The sequence below is a fragment of the Musca autumnalis genome, unplaced genomic scaffold, assembly GCF_047663935.1.
Source record: "Musca autumnalis isolate F117 unplaced genomic scaffold, ASM4766393v1 scaffold_4, whole genome shotgun sequence".
NCBI classification, from domain to species: Eukaryota; Metazoa; Arthropoda; class Insecta; order Diptera; family Muscidae; genus Musca; species Musca autumnalis.
Genome location: NW_027411977.1, coordinates 181,294,004 through 181,319,220, shown reverse-complemented (window position 1 = coordinate 181,319,220; position 25,217 = coordinate 181,294,004). Strand labels below are relative to the sequence as shown.

The following is a 25,217-nucleotide window of genomic DNA, read 5'->3' as shown; positions in this document are numbered from 1 at the left end:
TTCCACGGCGATAATTGTTAATAATGTCGATGGCGGTGGTTTGGGATTTTCACTTTGTCATTATTAAACCATTAGTTGCGCTAAATTGGCAATGTTTTTGATGTTTGTTTTGCCAAAATTAACTACCAAACTCTGTGTATCAGTCTCCAAAATCTGTGGTAGAATTTGGTGCCTGGCCATAATTGATTTCTGAACCGAAAAAACTTCTGTGATTAGCAGTGGCAAGTGAATGAGTTGGCTTAGAATTTATTGGCCACTCGTTATTTGTAACTCTTGTGTTCAACAGGTCTTCACAACAACAACGTCGTCGTCGTAATCATCAGCATCATCATTATTGTTGGCCAAAGAACTCCAAGACGAAAAAAATTAAGAAAATCTTTTATTTTGTTTGCAAAGATTAGTGGCCCAGTGGATGTGGAAAAACAACAAAACTAAATTGAGACCATCTTTGAAAGTTACCACAAAATGTTTAACGCCTTCGAAACAAAGTTTGGCCATAATAAATTACTGCTATTAGTTGTGTTATTAGACATTTCACCTTTAAGCCAAGCGTTGAAACCGGCCGCCAATACACTATCATCCGCCACGGATAATCTCATAGGAAAGGTAAAACACTTTGACATACATATAGTATAGAGGCTGCTCAGCCTCAGATGGTTTGTTGTTATAGTGATTTTCTTCTTCTTTATGCCCAAGTTTATTTTTGTTGCCGTTTAATCTTTATTATAAATCTAGATAAATTGTTTTATTTTTTCCTTCTTTCTACATGCTTCTCTTCCTCTTCTTCCCATCTCCAATGTATTTCTCTCGTTGTAGCGTGATTTTGATTTGATTTTTGAAAGTTTCATTTGTACCACAAACGACAATGATGTTGCCTCCAACACTACTGCCTCACCAGCACCATCACCACCACAACCATCGCCAGAAAAACGTGCCAAGCTACTGAAGAAACTTGCCTGTCACTTGAGCCGTAATGTTAAGCGACGTTATTTGCAAATGGAAATGTCATTTGAACGTCAAATAAATCAATTTGATTTTGATATAGCCATTACTATGCAACGACCACCACATGCCGCAGAACCTCAATTTGTTCTATTGAATTTTACCGCTGTCAATGGTTGTGATTTTTTGGCTACCAAAAATCAAGTGGTCCTTATGAATTTAGTGCGCAAATCGCTGGAACGTTATAGCAACATACCAGGACATTGTCCATTTATGCCACAAATATCGTATTATGTGCGTAACTATCGTTGGGATATGGAACAGATGCCTGCATTTTATGTTGAAGCTCCTGTGCGGGTAGAGTTCAGCTATGTTTTTGAGAAAACGATACGTGTTAAGGGCGTAATACAGGCAAAATTGGAATTGAAAAGCAATAAGAAACTTGTACCAGTACAACTTTAAGAAGGTAGATTTTTGGAGGCAATAAATGCATTTTGGAGGATTATTTCAAAACCAAACTTTAAAAATAAAAATTTAATTTTTTAATAATTTCTTAATTTTTTTTTGTTCAAATAAGTCAGAATTTTAATATTTTAAAATATGAATTATTAAAATGGTGATAATAGTTATGTCCGCAAAGCGCAGCGGACTTAACGCCCAAAATCATTTTGGGAGTTATGTCCGGGCACCGTTTCATAGGGCTGAAATACTCAGGAAATGTCACTCACGGGGAATTTTCATTCAGAATTACCCCCATTTTTATAAAAAAAGACGAACCATTATTTTTCCGTTGATCGGGCGTAGAGGATGACTTGAAAAGGTGACAGATAGATTAACTAGCCTTCCAACCCGTCAATGAGCGATTAACAACTTTCAACCTTACAAGTCGCCAGAACAGGGTGGTATAGTACCAGCTATGTTTCAGAATGTAGCGGAGGCGGTGGCGGAGATTTTTAAGGTCTGTCTGCGTTTCTCGAACATATCAGGCCTATTAAAAGAGAAAAAGGAGACCTACATCCCCATCCCCTATAGACCAATTGGCCTTTCTTCCTTTCTATTGAAGACGATGGAAGGGTTACTGGATCTTGAAATTAGGGTGCAATTAGATTCAAAGAAGATCAGTAAACTTCAGGACATTTACATCAAAGATAAGTCGCTAGAAACCTCCTTGAGGTGGTTGGGCTCGTTGAGAGGAATATGGAAAATTCAAACTTTTTTTCGGCATAAAGGTTACTTGTAATAATGTAAAGCTTGAATCTATCTATAGCGCTCTGGTACAACTGTCAAGCTGGGCCCATCACAATGGTCTTGGAGTCAACCCGGAGAAGACGGAACTCGTACTATTCACTAGAAAACGCAAACTTTTCTATTTTTAGTCCCTTATTTTGGATGTAGTTGCATTACAACTGGGAGCTAAATACCTCGGTACAATCCTGGATAATCGCTTGACATGGAAAAAGAATATCGAGGAGTGAACTATGAAAGATCTTATTACTCTACTTACTCTACTCCTGCAAGAACCTCATTAGGAACAGTTGGGTACTCAGACCACAAGTCATTCAATGGCTGTGTGTAACCGTGGTTCATTCTACCGATCTTAACCAATGATGGACTTATATAGTGGCATGCACTTGGGAATAAAGCAATTCTGGACTAACTATCATGTGCGTAAAGGGCTGCGTAAATTCTGATTATTAATGGCACTCCTCAGGCTGAATTGAAAGCTATCCTGGATCTCTAGGCTCTCGATATCTTGGTCCATTTTCAAGCTGCGAGCGCGGCTTTTAGACTCAGAGTGTCAAAAACGTGGCTTGTTTCACATTTTCAACTTGCTCCGCGTGATTAAACTTAATCGATAGTCAACTTCAATCTGGAAAACAGGAATCGCAGAAACCTCTTTCAGTTTTTACTCACCCTCAGTAAGTATTCCAAGCAGGGACATTCGGGCTCAATGGATCGAAGATGGAGGAAGGCACTGACGCGACATCTTTTCCGAAAGTCCATTAATCAAAGACACATTGAAGGCTTATGATAGCAGTAGAGTCTTTCAAGTCAAGGTTCTTGTTATTAGCAAAGCAGCAGAATTGGTTAAAGGGCAGGAATCCTGTTTCACAGAAGAACTCTTGACTTCATGCGTCGATTGTCAGGCTGCCATTTAGTCTCTCAAGTCATGGACCATAAAATCATAGTTCGATTTTTTCATTCACCAGCAAATGCTCGATCGAATCGAAATCCGTAATTAGGCCCTGACTTATGGAGCCTGGATGCACAACATCTAGAGTAGAGTTGTTCATTCTAGTTCATTTAGCTGGTCGCTTCTTATGGTTTAGCTCTTTTAAGTGAACTAGGTCGTTCTTTTAGTTCATTGGGTTCTGCGGCACGCATTACACTTACAAAGGCATTAAATAACTCAGACGACGGCGTCGCATTATGCATACGTGAATGATGTGATGAACTGTGATTAATTGTTCCTTCGTTATTCGTTCGTTTATCTTTCGCTCTTCGTTCAATGCACTTTAATGAACTATACCGATTGATCTAGTTCATATGCTCTTTTCCAAAAATCGTTCAATTGAACTAGTTCTTTCGTGAACTACACTACTCTAATCTAAATCAATATGTCCTGTGATCCCTCAATGTAGAAGGAATTCTCTCGTCTCTCTCTCTCTATAAATTAGGAATGACATTCACTGTTGGATTTAGCAGTGTAGGGTTAGATATCTAACTTCAAGATGGTGGCGTCGTCTACTAGATTATGTGGAGATGCAGAAGAGGTTTTCCATTCTGCAAACAAGAAGACACCGACTACCTGGTAGATACTCCCACATTCTTGTCAGGCATAGATCCTATTATCCTTTTTTTTGCCAAACACCTATCATGGCTTGACAAAAGGACATAACTACATGGCTTTGTTACTCCTTTCTGTCGGACACTTCTTCATCTTTATCCTCAATTCAGCAACCATTAACCTTGGAATATTCTCATCAACATCCACAAACCTATCGAAAATTAACGCCGTGGACTAAATGTCTCCGATTGAAGCGGTCACTATATTAATTAGATGGCTAGGCATTAGAATTATGACTTTTTGACATTTTTTCTCAACAATGATTTCCTGCACTGAGAATGAATGAACCTTCGCCTAGTAATGCCTAAAATAACATTCATTCCATTATATTATAAAAAAGTTTCCGCACAAACCACTTTAAATTTTTTTTAATAAATACTATGAAGTGAAAACATTTTGTTTCAAAAAACTATTTCCTGTTGCAACTAACGATAATGAAGTCAGCCATTCTTTGGAGTTTGCCTTCGACTTTGGTTTTTGTGGCCAGTATAAGTACTAATGGAGAGGTATATCACTGCTACCATCAATACTACATATATTTAACAAGATAATACTGAACAGGATAGCAGATCCCTTGGAAAAAACGCTTCGCAAGAACCAAGCAGGATTCAGAGCTGGCAACTCATGCATAGATCATATATGCACAACTAGAATTATCATTGAGCAATCTATTGAATACAATACAAGTTTGTATCTGGCCTTCGTTGATTACGAGAAGGCATTCGATGCAATTAATAGAAATTATATTTGGGACGCCCCACAGTGTTGCCTCAGTGGACAAAAATCGAAAATTGTGTTCTTGACTTTTTTATAATTTTATGGTTTTATATTATTGAGAACACTTCGAATAGGACAAACCTCAAAGATGTTGTCGATATTTGGTGTTACTATAAAGTTATAGCTCGTTAAACATAGAACATTTTTCGTATGTGACATTTACTAAAATGTATTTAAAAAAGAAACCCATGTTCATAGAAATTTTTTAAAGAAGTTATTGACATATTCCACAACTTTTGAATAGGGAATTAAAGAGTGGTCGATAGTCTTGCAATTTATGAAAAAAAAAAGTTTACATATAATGTGTATACATAAAGTACCGTTATGTTGATTGAAACAGTAACGTGTTATACAAAACTCACGAATTTCGCTTCTTTCATGGAGTGTATCTAAAAATTGCAGCAAATTGCAGTTTCGACCATTTGGTACATGAAACAGACATCCCTTTCGAATTAAAAAATGCAAAGTTTACATCCTATAAAATCCGATTCCCGGAGCCACAACCATATCATCACACCGACGTAGCCCGAAATGATTTTAGTTCCCATAGGATATTAGCTTATGTTACACATTTTTTAATTTTTGAGTAAAATTTTAAACTGTTTTAAATTGTTCTAGAAATATGTAAAGTAGTTGGAAGTATTACAGAGAATTATTTAACTACATTGGTATACTTATTTGAAAATATAAAAATAATGAACAAGTTAGGCTTTTTGAGCAATTTTTTGCATATTTCTTGTTAACACACATTAATGTTTAAGCGTTTAATCGGAGTTTTAGGCTGACTGTAAGTGTTACTGAGTTCAGAACAAAACGTTTATTTGTATTTATTGAACGTTTGTTACATATTACGTCCAATACTTTGGCTTATAAACAACATCCAGAAAAAACATTTTTGCGATATTTTGTTTTTGAATTTTTTTATAAGAGCAATTCAACAATAAAAGATAAAACCGTTGCTTAATCTTTGTGGTTTTAAGTGTTTATATATTTTCTCTAACACTTTTTTATAATGAACTGTTTTGAAATTCATAATAATTACAAATTCTTTATTATGCTTGAAATTTGCAATAGAAAAACTATATCAACCATTTTTTATGATATAATTTCTGTTCCACCGCAGTGTCGTAAATGTCTATTGTTCGACCTTCCGAATGTTAATAAAATCAAGATTATTGAGCTTGAGGTCAATGTTTATATTTTACTAGCTGAACCCGGTGCGCTTCGCTACCCCGAATAATGTAAAATACATGTATTTTGACAAATTTATTTGTAGGCCAATTTTCGTCACTCATTCCAACTTTCATTAAAACCGGGTAGATAAAGCGTGTTTGGTGCATCAAATACATGAAATCGGACGAAAATATATAAGGGAGCTATATCCAAATCTGAACCGATTTCAACATAATTTGGAAAATGTTTTCCAGACCCAATTCCGCCAGACATTCCAAGTGTCATTGAAATTGGGCATACATAGCGTGTTTAATGCATAAAGTACATGAAATCGGCCGAAAATATATATGGGCGCTATATCCAAATCTGAACCGATTTCAATATAATTTGGCAAATTTATTTCTAGACCTAATTACTCCACACATCCAAAATTTGGAGACATTATCTATTACCATTCTATAGATATTTGCATAAAAAATCTAAATTTTTTGGAGGTACATCCGATTCTGATGCTATATCTGCAGATCAACGCGGAATTTCAGAAATTTTTATAGCCTATGTTACTTACAGGCCATGTAGTGATATACTCTGAAAATTTCAGGAAGATCAGTTCTGCGGCTTTTGAGTCCATAAACTTCAAACAAGCAAACAAACGTATAAACATTTTTCTACTTTATATATATAAAAAAATCTTGAAGACTTAAGAAAAAACCTAAAAATTTGAACTGAACCTCTATATCTCAAAAATGGTAAAACCTACGAAAAACCCTAAAGGTAAGTCTTGTAGAGAATTTTCACAGCTACAACATTTTCTTAAGGCCCATTTACATAGGACTCGCGGTTTCGAAGCAAAATCGTAAAAAGCTAAAGAACCCCTAAAAATGTGAACTTAAATCGCGATTTATTTGAAAATCCCTCCGGCGATATTTTTTTATATTTCTTATCTATGAGCATTGTAGTTTCAGAATCTGCAAAAACTTCCCAGGTGTAAGCACCTTCCATTTAAATTTGGTTAAGGCACACCGTGATATATTGATGATGATTTATTACATATTATTTCCAGTTATTCAAAATTACAATGAATTTCATCTTCAATGATTTTTCTGTCGATTAAAATAAAACCAGAAGAACACGTCATAGAAATCCACAGCAATTGTATTTTGGGTAGTACTTTGAATGGATGCACATATCTAGAAATGTTAATTTTTCCTCCTTCGGTAAAGGACTTTGTGACGACAAACGAAATCTAAAAAACTGATCGGAAACATGTTCTTCTTCGTCAAAATCTCAACAAGTACCACTCGACTTTGCGGACAGGAATATACCCTAAGCCTGTGTGAATTGAAACTTTCATGTATAGGCATATCGAATAGCGGCTACACAGCCAAAATCCTTGAACCCAAAAGCTATGTATTAGGAGATTTTCAGAAATGTGTAGTCATTTTTGGACGTATGAACTTGCAAACAAAACATGGATTTGTATCACTGATCACAAGTGTTGCGGAGGAGGTCTAGAGAAATGGACCGGACCGACATAGTTCATTTTGGGAGTAGATCTTATTTTGGGTGTCATTCCTTTTAAAAGATATTGCGCCCACCAGTCATTTCGATTCACCACAGTATAATTTTCACCTTTTGACCCTTATGTCAGGAAATATGGACTTGCCCACGAAAAACATAATACCGCTCTAAACACAAGGAATACCTTCAGTAAAAATTTGTAAAGATCCTCAAATAGACCTTAAACTGCACTTAAACAACTATTTTGACGGTTTTTGAGGCAGGTACCGCAGTATGGCCCATTTTCGAGCAAAACCTATGTTTGGAAAAAATATTACTAAATCCAAAGTTTGGACCAAATCTGTTGCTCCTTTCAAGAAAACTCGCGCATACCACTTTAGCTAAAATTCTTGAAATTTGGGGGGAAAATACCAGAAGCAGTAGACCGGAAAGCATCATCTTCGAGTTTTGTATATATAATGCTCGCTGAAATATTGCCATAAACAAAGTTTGGACCAACGCAGTGTCCGGTTCGAAAGTTATCGTGCGCACTAGCCACTACACATGATTGCATTAGGTGTTCTTTACAGCTTTCGGGCCAATTTCTCTGGAAGTATAGACTTGCCTCTGAAAAACTTGTACTGTAGTAATAAGGGCCCCGAGAACACTTGTCGCAAAAAAGCAAAGCGTTTCCAGAGAGTTCTTTTCATTTATTTAATATTTTTTACTTATAACTAAATTATTAGCATAAAGGAAGTGAAGCCATGACCATTGAGGTCTTAAGCTTACACAGCTTATCCAGGGAGGTCTTAAACTGTACTTCGCTGAAAATTTTTGAAATACTTTGCAGAAGTTTGCCGAAAGAGTAGCTCGGTATGGCTCATTCGAAGTTGATCAAAATATCACGAAGGCCAAATTTTGGACAGAATCGGTTGATATGTTTCAGAATTATCGTGCTCTCCAGGCACTAACTATTGCTCAGCATTAGTTCTCGGCCTTCAGAAATTCTTTGTGATAAGTAGACATCGGATTTTTGCATATATTTCAAAATTATAATGTTAAGATATTTGAAAATTAAATGTTATGATATTTCTAAGGTTTTCCGATTGTATTCGCTTTCTTTTGGTGTTACGAAGTGATATCACTGAATATCATAACATTCACTGTAGTTGTGAATTATTTGATAAATGATACGCCCAAAAATATATGGGCATATTAATAATTATATTCATTGTTTTGACCATATATTAACTGTGACATATTGTCGAAAAAGTTCTACAAACTAGATAAAATTGGCCATGAAGTCTTACGCCATTTGAATTAAAAAATAGTAATGAAAATTATTTCATCAGTCAAATAAGTCTAAAATAAGGTTTACATCTTTGCTAAATATGACATTTTCGCTAACATGAACTTTCAAAATTTTGGTCAGGTGGCCCCCCCCCGAAATGAAATCCTGGCTACGTCCCTGTATCATCATAAACAATTCGCATATGAAATTTGAAGGCGGTTCAATTAAAATTGGCTGTGTTAAAGCAGAATCGGAGAAATATATATATGGGGGATATATCCAAATCTGAAACGATTTTTAACAAAATCGGTAAAACTGATCAGAGGCCCCAGCAAATATCGCATATTACATTTGAAGGCGGTTCAATTAAAATTGGCTGAGTTCTGAATCGGGGAAATATATATATGTGGGGGCTATATCGAAATCTGATCCGATTTTTAACAAAATCGGTAAAACTGATCAGAGGCCCAAGCAAATATCGCATATTAAATTTGAAGGCGGTTTAGTTAAAATTGGCTGAGTTATAGCAGAATCGGAGAAATATATATATGGGGGATATATCCAAATCTGAACCGATATGGACCAAAATGGGAATTTTTCATTCCTATGCCTGCATAAGTACATGTATAAAAATTCATCGACCTATGTCAACTCCTTCTATTTTTGTCCACGTTTACAAGGAAGCGGCAACATTGTGGGCCCTCTCATCCAAAGGGATACCCAGAAAAATTGTGAAAATCATAGAAAGGAGCTACGAAGGAACAACGTCTAGAGTCTTACATGAGGGCAACTTGAGTGAAGCATTTGTTACCACTAGTGGAGTTCGTCAAGGCTGCACACTATCACCTTTACTCTTTATAACAGTCCTTGATACAGTATTCGAAAACCAAGACTCCGTCCCAACTGGTGTTAATTGGAGAATGTTCGGCAAACTTGGTGATTTGGAATATGCAGACGACGCTGTTTTGTTGACAACAACATATTCGGATATGCAAAACAAGTTAAATATACTATCTGAAGAGTCCTTCAAAATCGGGCTTAAAATAAACTGCGCAAAAACAAAGACAATGAGAATTAATGCAAGCAATAATACCCCGTTTAAAATCTATGACAAAAACATTGAAAATGTAGACCGCTTTGAATACCTCGGTAGTATTTTATCAATATCGGGAGGAACAGTTGAAGACGTTGAAAGCCGCATACGAAAAGCGCAGGGTACTTTTGCATCTCTTTCAAATATCTGGTCTTCGGAAACGATAAATCTGAAAACAAAAGTCGACATATTCAATGCGTGTGTAAAATCAACACTATTATATGGTTCGGAGACATGGCTCGTTACCAGCAACATCACCAACAAATTACAGGTTTTCATAAACAGATGTCTCCGGAGAATTTTGAAAATATGGTGGCCACAAACCATATCTAATGAGTGATTGAGGATCGTTACACGGCAACATGGAATAGCGTCCGATATAACCAAGAAAAAATACGGTTGGCTGGGCCATACATTGAGGAAAAGCGAGGACGAAATTTCCCACTCGGCTCTTAGATGGAATCCACAAGGACGTCGCAAAAGAGGCAGACCAAGAACTACATGGAGAAGAACAATCATGTCAGAAACTAACCAAAATCTAGATCAATTACAATATTTAGCTAATAATAGAAATACGTGGCGAAAATTTGTAAATAGACTAAGTTTGTAATATGAAAATCATTTATAAACATGTCATAATAATAAGTACTAATGGTTTTTGGGTTTACCTCGGCACATTTTCTGTGTATGAAACTAAGAATCAAACGGAAATTCGAATATAATTTGCAACATAGTTGCCACCCATGGTTTCCCGCATACAATGTGACGTCGCAGCCGTGGTTGTGACTTGCTAAGTTTTTTGTCTCCAGTAGATGGAGCTTTTAATAATAATAATAATAATAATATTGTATAGGAAAATCTTGTCTTAAGCCTGAACTTTAAGCTTCAAATAGTTTCTCTCTGTTTATGTCCCATTTTTAAGAAGGGATATCACATTCATTATGGTTTGATAGTAGGTAGGACGATGAAACTGCTACGGCAAATTGTATCAGGAATAAGGAATTGTTTAATCTGATATTGTAGACAGTATACAGGAATGATGGGTTGGTGAATCTGCTAGGGTAATCTGAATCATGGGCGATTGAATTAACTAAAGCTTCAATAAGTTTGTAATAAGGGTTGGAGGTGGCGTCGAAGTAGTCTTATTGGATACCCAAACCATATACATAGTAGAATACTTGGAACCTTCCCCTGGAGTGAAACTACATTGTGAATCTCTTATGAACTGAACGATGTGACACGTGGTTCCTGTAGTAATCATCTTGTTGCGTGCCTTTTCGTTGAGGTGAATAGTGTTTCTTCTGTAGTTATCTTGAAAAGTAATCGTCTTGTTTCTTCCTTCTCAAATGTTAATAGATAAGCAGCGCAATCTAGTGTTTACATGAATTACAAATAGCTTGGAACGAACGTACTTTTCAGTCTGATCACAAAAAATCTTGTCGAATTGGAATAACACGGCCAAGCAGAGCTCCAAAATGCTTGCTCGAGAGTGAAACTCAAGGAGTACTCGCGAATGCTGCCACATAAAACAAAAGAGTGGAGAGTAAACTTCTTGTAAAATCGCCACTAATCGACTACACCCACTCGCAAGTAAAATCGAGCAAATCGGAGCTCTGCGGCCAAACATTTTTTTACGTTTATTGAAAATTACCATATAAAATTATAATTATTATATGTCAAAATGTTACTATGTTTTGTCATGATTTACATATGTAATTTATAGAAAATTCCAGGAAACGGGTTTCGTTGGGGCCAGTACATAGAATTTATCTTGGTCTATTTTTAAACTGGCACTGGCCAGTGAAGAATTTGTTACATGCTGGGATATTGCTATTGGTCGAAGGACCAATTGAATAATCAAAAGGTAGGCATGGTCTTGTAATCGAAATAATAAAATGCTCGGAAAAGACAAAAGTAAATAACTTGTACATCTCAACTTCTCAAATAAATTTAGAAAAATTGGCCATAGAATTCAATTGCAAAGCAAATAAATATTTAAAAATTGAAATTTGAGTGTCTCATTGATGGGACCCTTTGGTCATAAGAATCTCTTAAATACCTAAAAAGAACAGGAAAAATTAGTCGAAACTCTGGTAACGTGTTGCAAACGATTCCACATTTCAGTTATTTTGGCAAATTCGTTGAATATGTGTCATATATTGAAAAGTCAAAAAAGTCCGATTTAAATAACTTAGATTAAATTTAAAAACATAAATTATGCTGTATAAGAGTTCCATTGACACAATCTTTGTCCACAAGAATCTCCTGAAGTTAAAAAACGAGCTGAACATTTTTTAAAGTTCTGATTCACATAGAAATCAACTTGAATGGCAACGACAACCTTTGAAATTAATCAACTTTTTCAGGAATTCAAGATGTGATTCAAAAGCAGAAACCTTATTCAATTTTTTTCACTACAGTTTGTCTACTTCTTAAGCAGACTCAAGAACAATAAACATTAATTCACAAAAACAAAGACAATATCTGATGAATTAGCACAATTCAAGCCAGACAAAACAAAAAACTGCAAATCCCAGCAAGTTAATGGGAATTTTGGTAAATGAACCATAAAATGATTCATGCTATCATCAACGTAAATTTAAATAATATTCCCCTCATACCCACTACAATTTTTGGCAATAATTTGCGTTGATGGCATCATTATAAACAATATGTATTTGCAATTAGTTGAAAATAATAAAAGAAAAAAATATTCACAATTAAAGCTTAAAGTATTTTCAATTTCTTTATACATTTTACATAGCTTACGATTTTATAACAAAATGTTACAAACAAAAACTATGGCACGTACCACAACAACAATAATCCAGTCATCCAATGCAACTAAAAAAAGCAAAACAAATAAAACCCCAGCCTATCCACCCATAGTGTTGTATCCATTGCAAAGGGTATGAGTCATGGTTGAATATAAAATTAAATACAAATCGTACGATTTAAGTTCAACAACCAACCAACAAATCAGCCGACCAGTTCATACACTGTATCTGCTGCTGCACGGAGGGCACGGAGAGAGACAGAGAGAGAATTTATTTTATTTGTCCAAGCTTTTAATTTCATTGGATTAAAATAAGTGTAAGAGAGAAAATTCAAGTGAATTAAAATAACATATTGAGTTCTGAATGAATTGACATGTGTCAAAAAAGCTCCAACATGTAATATCGTTGACATTTGATCTGAGCGTTGTGTTGGGAAAAACTGTCAACTAAAGTTGTCTGTTGATAGACAGGCCACAAATGGAAAATCAGTGTTGCAATTTGTGTATATTAATTTAGGTAAATATAGTTTTTCCTATACGAGATTCGATGGTAAAAATGTTGAAACGAAGTAAACAAAAAAAAAAAAAAAAAATGGGTCAAAATATTGGAAGGCGTGGTGTGCTCCTAAAGACGACCATTTTTTGTGCATTTTTGGAATATACGTCAGTTTGGCAAATTTCTGGTTAAAGAAATAGCTATTTGTCGGAAACTATAACAAAGAGTGTCCTCTTTCAGCCTATTTATACTTTTTAAATATTTTTGAAATGACATGGGCAAAAATGAGTTTTTTCCAAACCGTTTCCCATATATATTATAGCATTTTTACGAAAATTGACATTTTTTAATATATCAGGAAAAATGTCTAAAATAGTCTTTTCCATTTCAAAAAAATCAAAAAAAATGTTTGATGCTACATCAATGATTTTTGGTACATAAATTAAGAAAAAAATCAGCATTCCAAATCTGTTTTCGTTACTAATTTTGATCGTTGCGCGCAAAAGATATGACCGTTTTAATTATGATAATTAGAAAAAATTCAAAAAAAATCGCGGCTTAATAATTAGCTGTTATATCCTATTATCGTTAACTGAATTCGTACCCTTTGCAAAGATGCAAAAAATAATCGCAAAGTCTCAATAGTCTCAATCAAATTTGTTACACAATTTCACGTATTTACAAACATATTTTTGAAACAATAGCGCTCATACTTACGAAAAATATATAAAAAAATTATAACAGCATCCAGACATTTTGAGGAATAAAATGAAACCTAAGTTGTGAAGGTTGGAGCTATAGTATTCATGTTATTTGCAAAAATACGAAGAAAATATTACGAAAAAATTAAAATCATATTATTCTAATTTTATTTTTTTATGGTTTTATAGGAAAATTTGGAGAAAAAATGTTTGACTATGTGGGTTCGAGTCCTTGGCTTTCCTTTTTCACTTGCAAATAATTTCAGATCATCAAGCTTAACTCTAAACGAGAAAATTTACAAAAATGTTTGAGTTCTTCGGCATTTTCGTCAAAATTTCACGCAATAATGATGATATTCCGTTGTAACAAATTGTTTGCTTATAGTTTTCCTATTGGATAATATTATTAGAACCTTATATTAAATCACAAGGAATTCAAATTGTGGCATAACGTTAAAATAATGTTATATTGAATATTACAACATTTGAGACGCATATAAACCGCGTAATTACGAAAATAACATGATGCGCATCCGATTTTCCAACACAGCGAATCAATCCCTTTTAATTGATGTACAGTTTGTCAAATTCTATTTGGCGGCCACGATGTAGCATCCGCTGCATATTAGGGTGCAAAATACAGTAAAATGGTCATAATTTCCGCGAAGTTCATTTACATTTTATGCGCATCCGATTTCAATAATCACCATTAAAAAATACATCATTCTACGCCGTTTCAATGCGATCCATCAAGAACCGTGGATGTAGCATCGCACTAAATTTTTAGAAAAAATCTAGTATATCTCTGGATTTACGAGAGTTTTTAAATATCTGTTTTCGCGCAGTTTAAACACACATATCGATCTACTTATTTAAGTAGAACTGTCACATCCAAAACGCGTTTTAATATGCGATATTTTCAAAATAATTTTTTTTTGCAAATTTTCGAAATTTGAGGGGTATCATATCCGCCGATCTAGTGGGTGGATTTTTACGCGTCGTGGCTTGTTAGATTCAGAACGTTAACAAATCTAAATTTACGCGGGTTTCCACGGAAATCGAAAGATGTTTGTAAATTTTAAACCAAAAAATAGGTTTTTGAGAAAAATTTACGCACAAAAATTTCGTATTTGGGCGCAGATTACTGTGATCCTGTGAGGGCTACACCCTCATGTTATACATTAAAAAATGCGAAATCGCGAGTACTTTAATCAAGTAAGAAGATTTTAGGGAAATCCAGCTGCGCGTCCCGATTAAAGCAAAAATTCAAAAAACCCCATTTTTCAGGTTTCAAAATGTCAGCATCCGTTTGAGGCAGATACGTGGATATATTAAAAAATCATACATTATACTTCAACTCTGAAGTGTGCTCTTTAACTTCTCCTTTGAGCACTAAGCTCTACATTGTGTTGTAAAACCAAGAATTGGAAAATAACATAATGAAACTCGTTTATTTTAACGATTTTTTTCCGATTTTTTTACCTTGATACGACCACAGCTTCCGCTCAAATTATTATTTTAAGAAACCCCTCGGTGAATCGGGCTAAAACAGTTTATTTTACCGAAATGCGGTCAAAAGTTATGGCATAGTAAAACTGATCGCGAGTTACAATACCCCATACCTCAGTTTCAACATAAGTTAATTTTCTACAAAAAGCTTGATATAAGTTTTTATATATCGCACCTGTTCAACAAAAGGGTAGTAACACAAAATTTGGAAATTTTCACTTTTTAATAAAAAACGATAGCTAATGATCAACTCCATCCACTGTAAAAATGTCACATTGCACAGTGGTCCCACTTGTATGGAAAAAGTGCCAAAAATAGTTCTAATCGAGCTACCGCCTCCAAATTGTAAACGTAGGTTTATAACAAACCAACAAGATAGAAACCCATTTTTAGTGGTCCCATAGAAAGGTACCGCCCGATTTTTGGTATTTTGACGATTTTGGCCAAATTTACCAACCGATTTGGATGTTATTTTACATTTTGAGTTCTGAGTGAATAAACTACATACTTGTAAAAAATATTCAATATAGGTCTACGTTTAGGTATAGCCCCCATATAAATGTACCCTCAGATTTTCGGTATTTTGACAATTTTAGCCAAATTTTCCAACTGATTTGGCTGTATATCGGCATTTTGAGTTCTGAGTGTACCAAATACCTCCGTGCAAAAAATGATCAATATCGGTCTACGTTTAGGTATAGCCCACATATAAACGTACCTCCCGATTTTCAAAATTTTGACGATTTTACCCACATTTTCCAACCGATTCGGCTGTATTTTTGCATTTTGAGTTCTGAGTAAGCAATAAAAAAGCAAAATAAAAAATGTTCAGTATAGGTCCAAGTTTAGGTATAGCTCCCATATAAACGTACCTCCCGATTTTCGGAATTTGGACGATTTTACAGGCGAGGAGACTTTCTCCTGCATTTTAAAAAAATTTCGAGACTCACAAATGCTCACAACATTAGTAAAACTTAACATAAATTAACAGTAATTATATTAAAAATAGCAGCAAAAGTCATTTATAAAGAATTTATTTTTAATTAAGTTAGAAAACGAATTATGAATTTGTTTTTTCACAAAAACATTGTCAATGCCATCACCTATAAGTTTCATTTTGAAAATTACACATTTACCTCTCCATTTTTTTATAATTTTACTCATAACCTACGAATGCTTTGAGGATGTATTTTTCGTTTTTAATGCCTCACATACAAATCATAGTTTCTTCGTCTTAACTTGGCGTATAACCGATGAAAATTTACAAAAATTATGGTGGATGTTAAAAATTTGACATGTTTAGAGAATATTTATTTCAATCGCAATCACATTTGTCGCCATCAATTTTTCGATTTTTGTCCAAGGGCGGAACCACTGTGCATTGGTTTGTCTACTCTTTCATCAAAAAATACCGTTATTTCACTCTTCGTGTCCTCAGAGTTACTAGTTAAGTATGAACAGGTTTTTGTCTCTACTGAAAAGTAAGAAATTTTGAGTTGCTTCCCTTTTGTTGATCAGGTGCGATATATACAGCTTGTTTATATTATAACTTTTTGCCAGGTTAACCTTCTTTATGGAGATTTGTTTGACGTATACACAATGGAATTGACGTTTGAAACCAAGTGGGTTTGTTAAATCCGATTATATGTAAACGTACTATTATATGAGTTTTATAAAAGTAGTGTTTTTTAATTAAGGAAAAAAATATTTTTTTTTTAAATAATTTTTCAATTTTATTGAAATTTTTTTTTCCAATTTTTTGGAATTTTTTTTTATATTTGTCAATAAAATTTTTCCTTTGTGTCACTGGGAAAAATTTGTTATTTTACCAAAAAAAAAATAAATAAAATAAAAAATAAAAACTTGAATTTTCTTTAACATTTCTTTTGTTGTTTTATTTAGGAATTTATCTTAAACTAACTTCTTAATTTTTTTGATTTCAAAAATGATTTAGCACTTATTGAACACAAAGCACTTCCAGCCTGTTTCACTATGTCGAACGAAAATGAAAATAAAAGAAAAACTACTTAACTCGTATATGATTTTCAAATTTTGTAGTTGTTTCGAAGCAAAAACAAACATGAAAAGCAAAGTTAAGGTGTTTTTCGTTCACATTCATTTTCTTTCGACATAGTGGGCAGGCCATTATATTTTGATGCAAATATTAAAAAAACTCAAAATTTCTACTTTGACCTTGAATTCCTCTGCAGCTACTAGATTTGACTATTTTTAATTCACTGGAAACTCATCATCTCCAATTACACAACACCCCTCGTCAACGAACCAATCATATGCAGTCTCACAAAGCAATAGTCCAAGCTCCACACTATCCATCACATCAATAATCATCTCTACATATACATAATATAAAATATTCTGGATGATCACAATGGACCCTAAGGTCTCCGAGTGAAGTGGCTGCCGTTAAAGCAGCTGCGCATCCTTAAACCTTAAACCAAGCTAGTTGTGTCATCTGTCGATCAACCGATTCGAACCAAATTTTTCAGTTCGAAATATTTTGCCCAAACTTAGTATAAGTTCAAATATGGGCCATATATGTAGGTCCACTATTTCGGGTACTTCCTCTACCTTTCGATAACTCTCGAAAGGAGCAATCGATTTGGTCCAAAGTGCACATACATAGTATTATTGCTTCCAGATAATAGATCGTCGGGCGGGGCCGACTATGTAATACCCTACACCAGAAGTTTTTTAATAACCCAAAACAAACATTAAAGTACATTTTTTGAACTCATTAAACTCCAAATGGCAAATTGGAGCCATATTTGGGGAAAATCGTTAAAATACCTAAAATCGGGAGGTACCGTTATATGGGGGCTACAAAAAAACATGGACCTATCATAACAATTTTAAGTGGCGAAATTTCGTGGCCCCTGGGAACCACATATGTAAAATTTCAGCTAGTTCAAGCAAAAAATGTGGCTAAGATCCCTAAAATACCTTAAATCGGGAGGTATCGTTATATAGGGACTATACCGAACCGTGGACCTATCTTGACAATTTTTAGTGGAGCAATTTCGAGGCCATTGAGAACCTCAAATGTAAAATTTCAGCTAGTTTGGGCAAAAAATGTGGCTAAGATCCATAAAATACCTTAAATCGGGAGGTATCGTTATATGGGGACTATACCGAACTGTGGACCTATCTTGACAATTTTTAGTGGAGCAATTTCGCGGCCATTGGGAACCTCAAATGTAAAATTTCAGCTGGTTTGGGCAACAAATGCGGCTAAGATCATTAAAATACCTTAAATCGGGAGGTACCGTTATATGGGGGCTATACCAAAACTTGGACCGATATAGCCCATCTTCGAACTTGATCTTTCGACCGCTAAAATGGTATTCCCCAATTTTCAGCGAAATCGGTCAACAAATGCGACCTGTATGTTGCGAACGGACGGACGGACATGCATAAATCGACTCACAAAGTGATTCTATGTACATCCCTAGAAGGAACTATGGGTCTATCTCGCTTCCTTTTGTATGTTACATACAAATGCACTAACACATAATATCCCTTACCACATAGTGGTGTAGGGTATAAAAAACATATGTATTTAGGGGGGTTTTCAAAATTTTGGCCGTATGCACCGACAAAAGTATGGATAGGATTAAAGCTCAAAAATTTTCGGGGATATCGATAGATAGGGCTTTTTTTATCACACTAGCCTGCGTAAAACATAATATAGCTATATTCGGTTCGAGCCCTCTAGCCACTACATATGGTGCCACAGGGGTTTTTTACAACTTTCGGGCTGTTTTCTCAAGAAGTGTGGACTTGCCCTTGAAAAAACTTTTACTGCTGTAATTGAGGCAGCGAATGCAAGTTGCTTCAACAAAAATCAAAGTGATTCGAGAGCAGGTCTTAAAGTGAATTTATCTAAAATTTTGTGTGGGAGGTACCCGAAGGAGTGGAAAAATATAGTTCATATTTATATCTGGTAGATATTTTAGGATGTGTAAAGTATGGACCAAATCGGTCACTCCCATCAAGAGTTATCGTATGCACATTCTTTCCGAACATTTTTGAACTTTTTTTGGGGGAGGTACCTGAAGGGTGGACCGATATGACTTATCTTCTAACTTAAACGAAGTTTGCACAAAATATTTTTGGGGGGGGTACCTGAAGGGTGGACCGATATGACTTATCTTCTAACTTAAACGAAGTTTGCACAAAATATTACAAAGACCAAAATGTGGACCGAATCGGCAGATCCGTTCGAGAGTTATCCAGCTCCAACCACTACACACGGTGTCATAGGGCTTTTTTGTAACTTTCAGGCTATTTTCTCAGGAAATACGACTTGCCCCTGATGAAGCTTATGCCGTTATATGGGGGGCAGTGAATGCAAGTTGCTACAACAAAAATTGAAGCGATTCGTGAACAGGTCCTAAACTGAACTTTTCTGAAATGTTGTGTGTGTTAGGTACCCGAAGGAATGGACCGATTGAATCCATATTGGAACCTCATCTAAGTCTGGTACAAATTTCACGATGTGCAAAGTATGGACCAAATCGGTTCCTTCGTTCAAGAGTTATAGTGCGCACAAATTTTCCGAACATTTCCGAACTTTTGTGGGGGAGGTACCGGAAGGAGTGGACCGTTATAACCCATCTAGACAAAATATTGCGAAAGTCAAATTTTGGACCAAATCGGTTCATCCGTTCGAGAGTTATCGTGCGCACCAGGCAGACAGACAGACGGACGGACATTGCTAAATCTACTCCAAATTGTTTGAAACGCATTTCGTCCAAACATACTTGGGGTCTAAAACCATTATTTCGATGAGGCAGATTTTGCCCGTATGAAAGTGTATATACCCTCGTTTGCATAAATGCTGAGGGTATAAAAATGAAGTTTAAGAGCTCAGATCCGAAACATTTTTTAGCCGGTTGTTCTTGCGGCGGACAATTATATTCGTGCACAAGTCCATACTTCCTGAGATAATGCCTAAAATTTCGAAGAAACCCTGTCATGTGCCGTCATACTAAAGGTTGTGTGCAAGATAACTCTCAATTAAAAAAAAAAAAACAAACTTAGCTTAACGTAAGTTGATATTTCGAGTTCTCCATGAATCAGAAGTATGCCTACTAAACATTTTTGGTATACATATGTCAATGATTTGGATACAGCCCACATTACGGTACCAGCAGATTCCATGTATTTTGAAGCAAACTCGTGATACAAAATCAATATACTTTATATACGGCAAATTTATTTGTTTTTTTTTCAGAGGCTGGGGGTATATCTCCGTCAGCTGTGCTGACCGATGCTTTTTGACTCATTTGTAATTACGATTGTGGAAGTTGCCACCATCCAACCGCCCCACAATCCTTTTTTGTAACACTCAATACTTTGTTGTTTTCCCTCTATCGAAGTTTATATGCTGACCTCATTTACTTTACGCCATTGCGTAACCTCGAGATCAAGGGAATTATTGTTCGTTTCCCCTCAAATATGTTTCGTTGCTTATATGCTGCATCTGAGTGTCAATGGAATCCATCATAACTTGATAATCCATTTCAGTTGCCAAGTGGCGTACATTCATATGTTCTTTTTGTTTCTCCGTAATATTAATTTTGAGATAATAAGTTTATTGAAAGTGTTCAGGGGCATTCAGAGAAAAAGGGGGAATTCTGCTACATTTCACTAGGAAGAATAATATGGCATATCTTTACCATTTCCACCATGATTTTAATGATTTACAAAATTGTACTATAAAGGACAACAGTTTATTACAAATTTTCATGTTTTCTAGGCGTAGAACAGGAAATTCCAACGCCTACGGTAAAATGGGTCTTAGCTAATATTTATTTTCATTTGGTCCTATAAGTGGCGTTTTAGAGTTCAATGATAAGTGGAAATAAGCGATCTATCTTTTCCTTTACTTTTTAAATCGTAAAGGTGGCAAAAGTAGTAAAAGTTGTGAACTGCTTCCATAAGAATCGTATTCTTCTTGAAGTAAACGAACACTTTTCGAGTAAAAAGTGGTTAAACTTGAAGATTTTTGCACGTAAAGGAACAGAGTTAAGGTATCGATATTATTGTGTAGTGGCTTTGCTAAAATTAATTTTCAATGCACCCAATAAGTGGAGTTACTAAATATCCATAATATGCAGATCCACTGTAGTCTGATTTTAATCGTTACAAAACATTTTATTTTGAAATTTATATTTTTAATTTTTTGTATTTTGATATTTACGTTTTTAAATTGATATTTACTAATGAATTTTATATTTTTCTTTTCTCATTTTAGGTAAGTGTTATTTACAAAAAAAAAAAAAGATTTAAAGAATTTAAAAAATATAGAAAAACATCTTGTAAGTAAAACAAATTAAATCATTATTCCTATTATTAAAAATGTGGATCCTGGATTATTTTTTCCAATCAATTTCGTTTGATACTAAACAAAATAGTAGGACTTTGGACTTTACCCAATTGATTTGATTAGCTGTTAATATATACGAATAGTTTATTTATCAAAGAAATTGAGGTATTTGATGATTGAAGAGAATACGTACATCCATACATAAAATAGATTTTATTTTATGTGTGCGGAACATCGTCATTCTCATTACAGACGTATTTAGTGCAGCCAGCAGCAGGCCACTATCAAAAAAATCGAGAAACTACAACAACAGTAGCCATACACTAAGCATACATTTAGAAAAATAGACAGACAGGCAGCCAACCAAACCGACAGACAGACTGTGGACGCAAATATTGGCAATTTGCAAAAATTGTGTTTGGGCGTAATGTGTTGCTGTTGTTGATGTTGCTAATTTTGTGAAATTAATTTTAAAAGAATACAATAAAACAACAACAACGTCAAGAAATTATAACAAATTATGAGGAAAAATATACAACGCGGAATTGTTTGTAGTTCGTAACTTTTGATCGTGTGTTGTTGCACTCAGACAAAATTTCTGACGTTCACTTATAATTCAACTCATTGTAGCTGTTATTGTTGTTGTAATCCATAGTTTATTAATCTGCTACAGATTAAATTATTCATTGTTGAACTTGGCACATAGACACACACATACAATGCAAAAAATAAAGTAACTATAACAATAAATAAACAACAAAATTACAAATCAATGGGTAAATGCAACGTCAATGTTTCCAACAACAACACCACACACAAACATGTTTTAAAACAACAAAAACCGTATTTGTTTTCATGAATAATGGTTTATAGATATAAAACAGCTGTTGTTTTGATCTGCTGGTAACTGTTTTCCTAGGTGGTTTTGACCCCTCATCGAGAGAAGCTAATACACTATCTAATTGCCTCCCTGCCTTTGAGTTTAGAAGCTGTTGGCAGGGGTTTTTATTTGGTGTAGAGTATAGAAAGACATGGTGCCGTATACTTAATTCATGCATTTTGCATTCTTAACCACATCCATTCACCCGCCACGTTCGTTCGTTTATAATATCACACTCCTGCATTTGATCAGCCAGACATATGTCTCTTTATACACAATTGATCATTACAGACGGAAGGAATTACGTCAATAGAGATCGTTGAAATATTATTCTCAGTGATTGTTAAAAAAATAAACAAATAAATGAAGGAACACATTTCACATCGGTCAAACGTTGGCTCTTTAATGAGGTGGGTTTAGAAATTAGGGTTGTATGGTTGTTCGAATAAAAATAATGAAATTGAATAGCAAATAATTAAGAGGAAAAATTAAATATTGCAGGAATCTTGATGATTCCCAATAAAAAATCCTTTATTATTGCTCTGAGGGAGATTCCAAAATTATTTTTAGAAAATCCACAAACACAATTATAGCTCTGTTGGTGTTTCGAAAAATATTTGTAAATAATCAGAGTTGATGCTTCGGTAATATACATATCTCCATTAAAGCTTATTAAAAATCTGTGATATTAGCTCTGTTAGAGTTTCAAAAATTCTAGTAAAAATCAAAAAGTAGTATTGTCGATGCTCGCCGAACGAAAAACAGGTCTTTTTGGAATTTTGGGTCCCTCTTGATATAGAATTACAGCTGATTCTATTTGAAACTTGGATAACTGTTGCTACACCAAAATATTTTCCAATTTTCAGCTAATTCGTTTGGAGAACTTGACTAAAACTTGAAATCGGCGGGTGCCACTATATGTAGGCTATAGCAAAACATTGATCTATCCCAACATAACTTTGTACGGAGGCTTCTGTTCCATACAGAACACCAAATGTGAAATTAATTCGTTCAATTATTTGAAATCATTAGGTACCCTATATGGGTCTATATCAACAATATTTGGTAAGGAGACTTGTTTCATTAGGAACCCAAAATGTATATTTTATTAGCGAATATATATCAATATAAGCCAAAATATTTGAATGTTTGTGAAGGAGGTAGGAGGAAGAAGCTTTAGGGCAACTATCTCAGGAAATATGGACTTGCCCAAGAAATTATACCGTAGAAATATAGGACTACTTACTGTAAAAATTTCAAGCTAAATCCGAGAGCTAAACTGCACTTTTACGAAAAATGTTGACATTTTGTTTGGAATGTACCTGAAGGAGTGGATGGACCAAATTGCTTACTGCTTTCGAGAGTTATCGTGTAATTTTGTGAGGGAAGTACTCGAAGATTTACCAAAGGACCATAGTCAAAAATCGAAATATGTTTGAAAGAAATTGTTAGTCAAATTAAAATTAACACTGTCCGACAGCCAAAATTACACTTGAACTGGACTATATTCGTTTGAAAATATAGACAAAATGCAGTAAAATGGCATTTTTAATTTTTCGTTTCCTCGTCGTTTTGACCTTTTAAAGTTCTCGAAGATTTACCAAAGGACCATAGTCGAAAATCGAAATATGTTTGAAAGAAATTGTTAGTCAAATTAAAATTAACACTGTCCGACAGCCAAAATTACACTTGAACTGGACTATATTCGTTTGAAAATATAGGCAAAATGCAGTAAAATGGCATTTTTAATTTTTCGTTTCCTCATCGTTTTGACCTTTTAAAGGTCAAACAAATTTCATAGGTCAACATTTTTCAAAGAAATAGTTTAAATACTTGTACATCGTACGACGAGTAAAATTTTGGCAGGCGCCTGTCTGCTAAACCGCGAAGAATTTTAATTTGCTCATGGAGGCAAAGTTGTAGCTCTTGTCATAAAGAATATAAATTCTGGACACATGATATCCACCAAACCTCATCTTCATCATCTTCTATAACTTTTTCTAGGGGTTTGACCTTGGCGATTTTGACCTTGAAAATGAGGTTTGGTGGATTTTATTTGTCCAGAATTTATATTCTTTATGACAAGAGCTACAACTTTGCCTCCATGAACAAATTAAAATTCTTCGCGGTTTAGAAGATATGCTCCTGCCAAATGCTCACTTTTGACTTAATTTTTCAAGGATATTTTTGATATCATTTTTATCCTGGAATGCAATAATTTATAATAATTATATAAAGCCTATACTCTCCTCTTTAATATGACACCAATACCAGCATCGTACGAAGATGTTGACCTTTGACATTGTTTGACCTCTAAAAGGTCAAAACGATGAGAAAACCAAAAATTAAAAATACCATTATACTCCATTTTGCCTATATTTCAAACGTATATAGTCCGGTTCAAGTGTAACAAAATTTTTTGAAAATTGTCAGACGGTGTAATCGGTTAAGGTAAGGTCACATTAGGCAAATATTTGATCCAGCGACAGGCAGTGTTAGTAAATAATGAATTAAAATTTGTGCTCACTTGTTCTCAGTAAGCGCACACTGTCGGTCGCTGAAGCAAATATTTGCCTAAGGTGACCTTAGCTTTACTCCGTTTGAGAGTTATTATGTGCACCAACCAGACAAATAGTCGGACAGACTGGGCTAAATCGATTTAAAATTGCCCAACACCTTTCTTTCAATAATGCAGGCGAACTCTGTACAATCCAGAGGACTATCAATTACAAACTATCTAAGCTATATTTTTCCTATCAAAAAATTAACTAGAAGTTCTCGTGAACTTGATGAATGAAACTAAATTGATTGGACTAAAAATTTTCATTCTTTAGTATCTCGTTCATTTAGTTCCTCTCGTTTATATAGCCCTTCTTTTTAGA

At 34.6% G+C, this 25,217-nt stretch overlaps 2 protein-coding genes across 4 annotated transcripts in view; both read left to right on the top strand.

Annotated features, from left to right (window-relative positions):
- Mob2 (MOB kinase activator 2) overlaps positions 1-25,217 on the top strand; it is a 189,344-nt gene that overhangs the window by 100,555 nt on the left and 63,572 nt on the right. The window lies entirely within an intron of this gene.
- Positions 466-1,404, top strand: LOC141401631 (uncharacterized). The gene is made up of 2 exons (XM_073981961.1): positions 466-606; positions 817-1,404. Exons 1-2 carry the CDS (start codon positions 466-468, stop codon positions 1,402-1,404), a joined length of 729 nt encoding a protein of 242 aa, XP_073838062.1.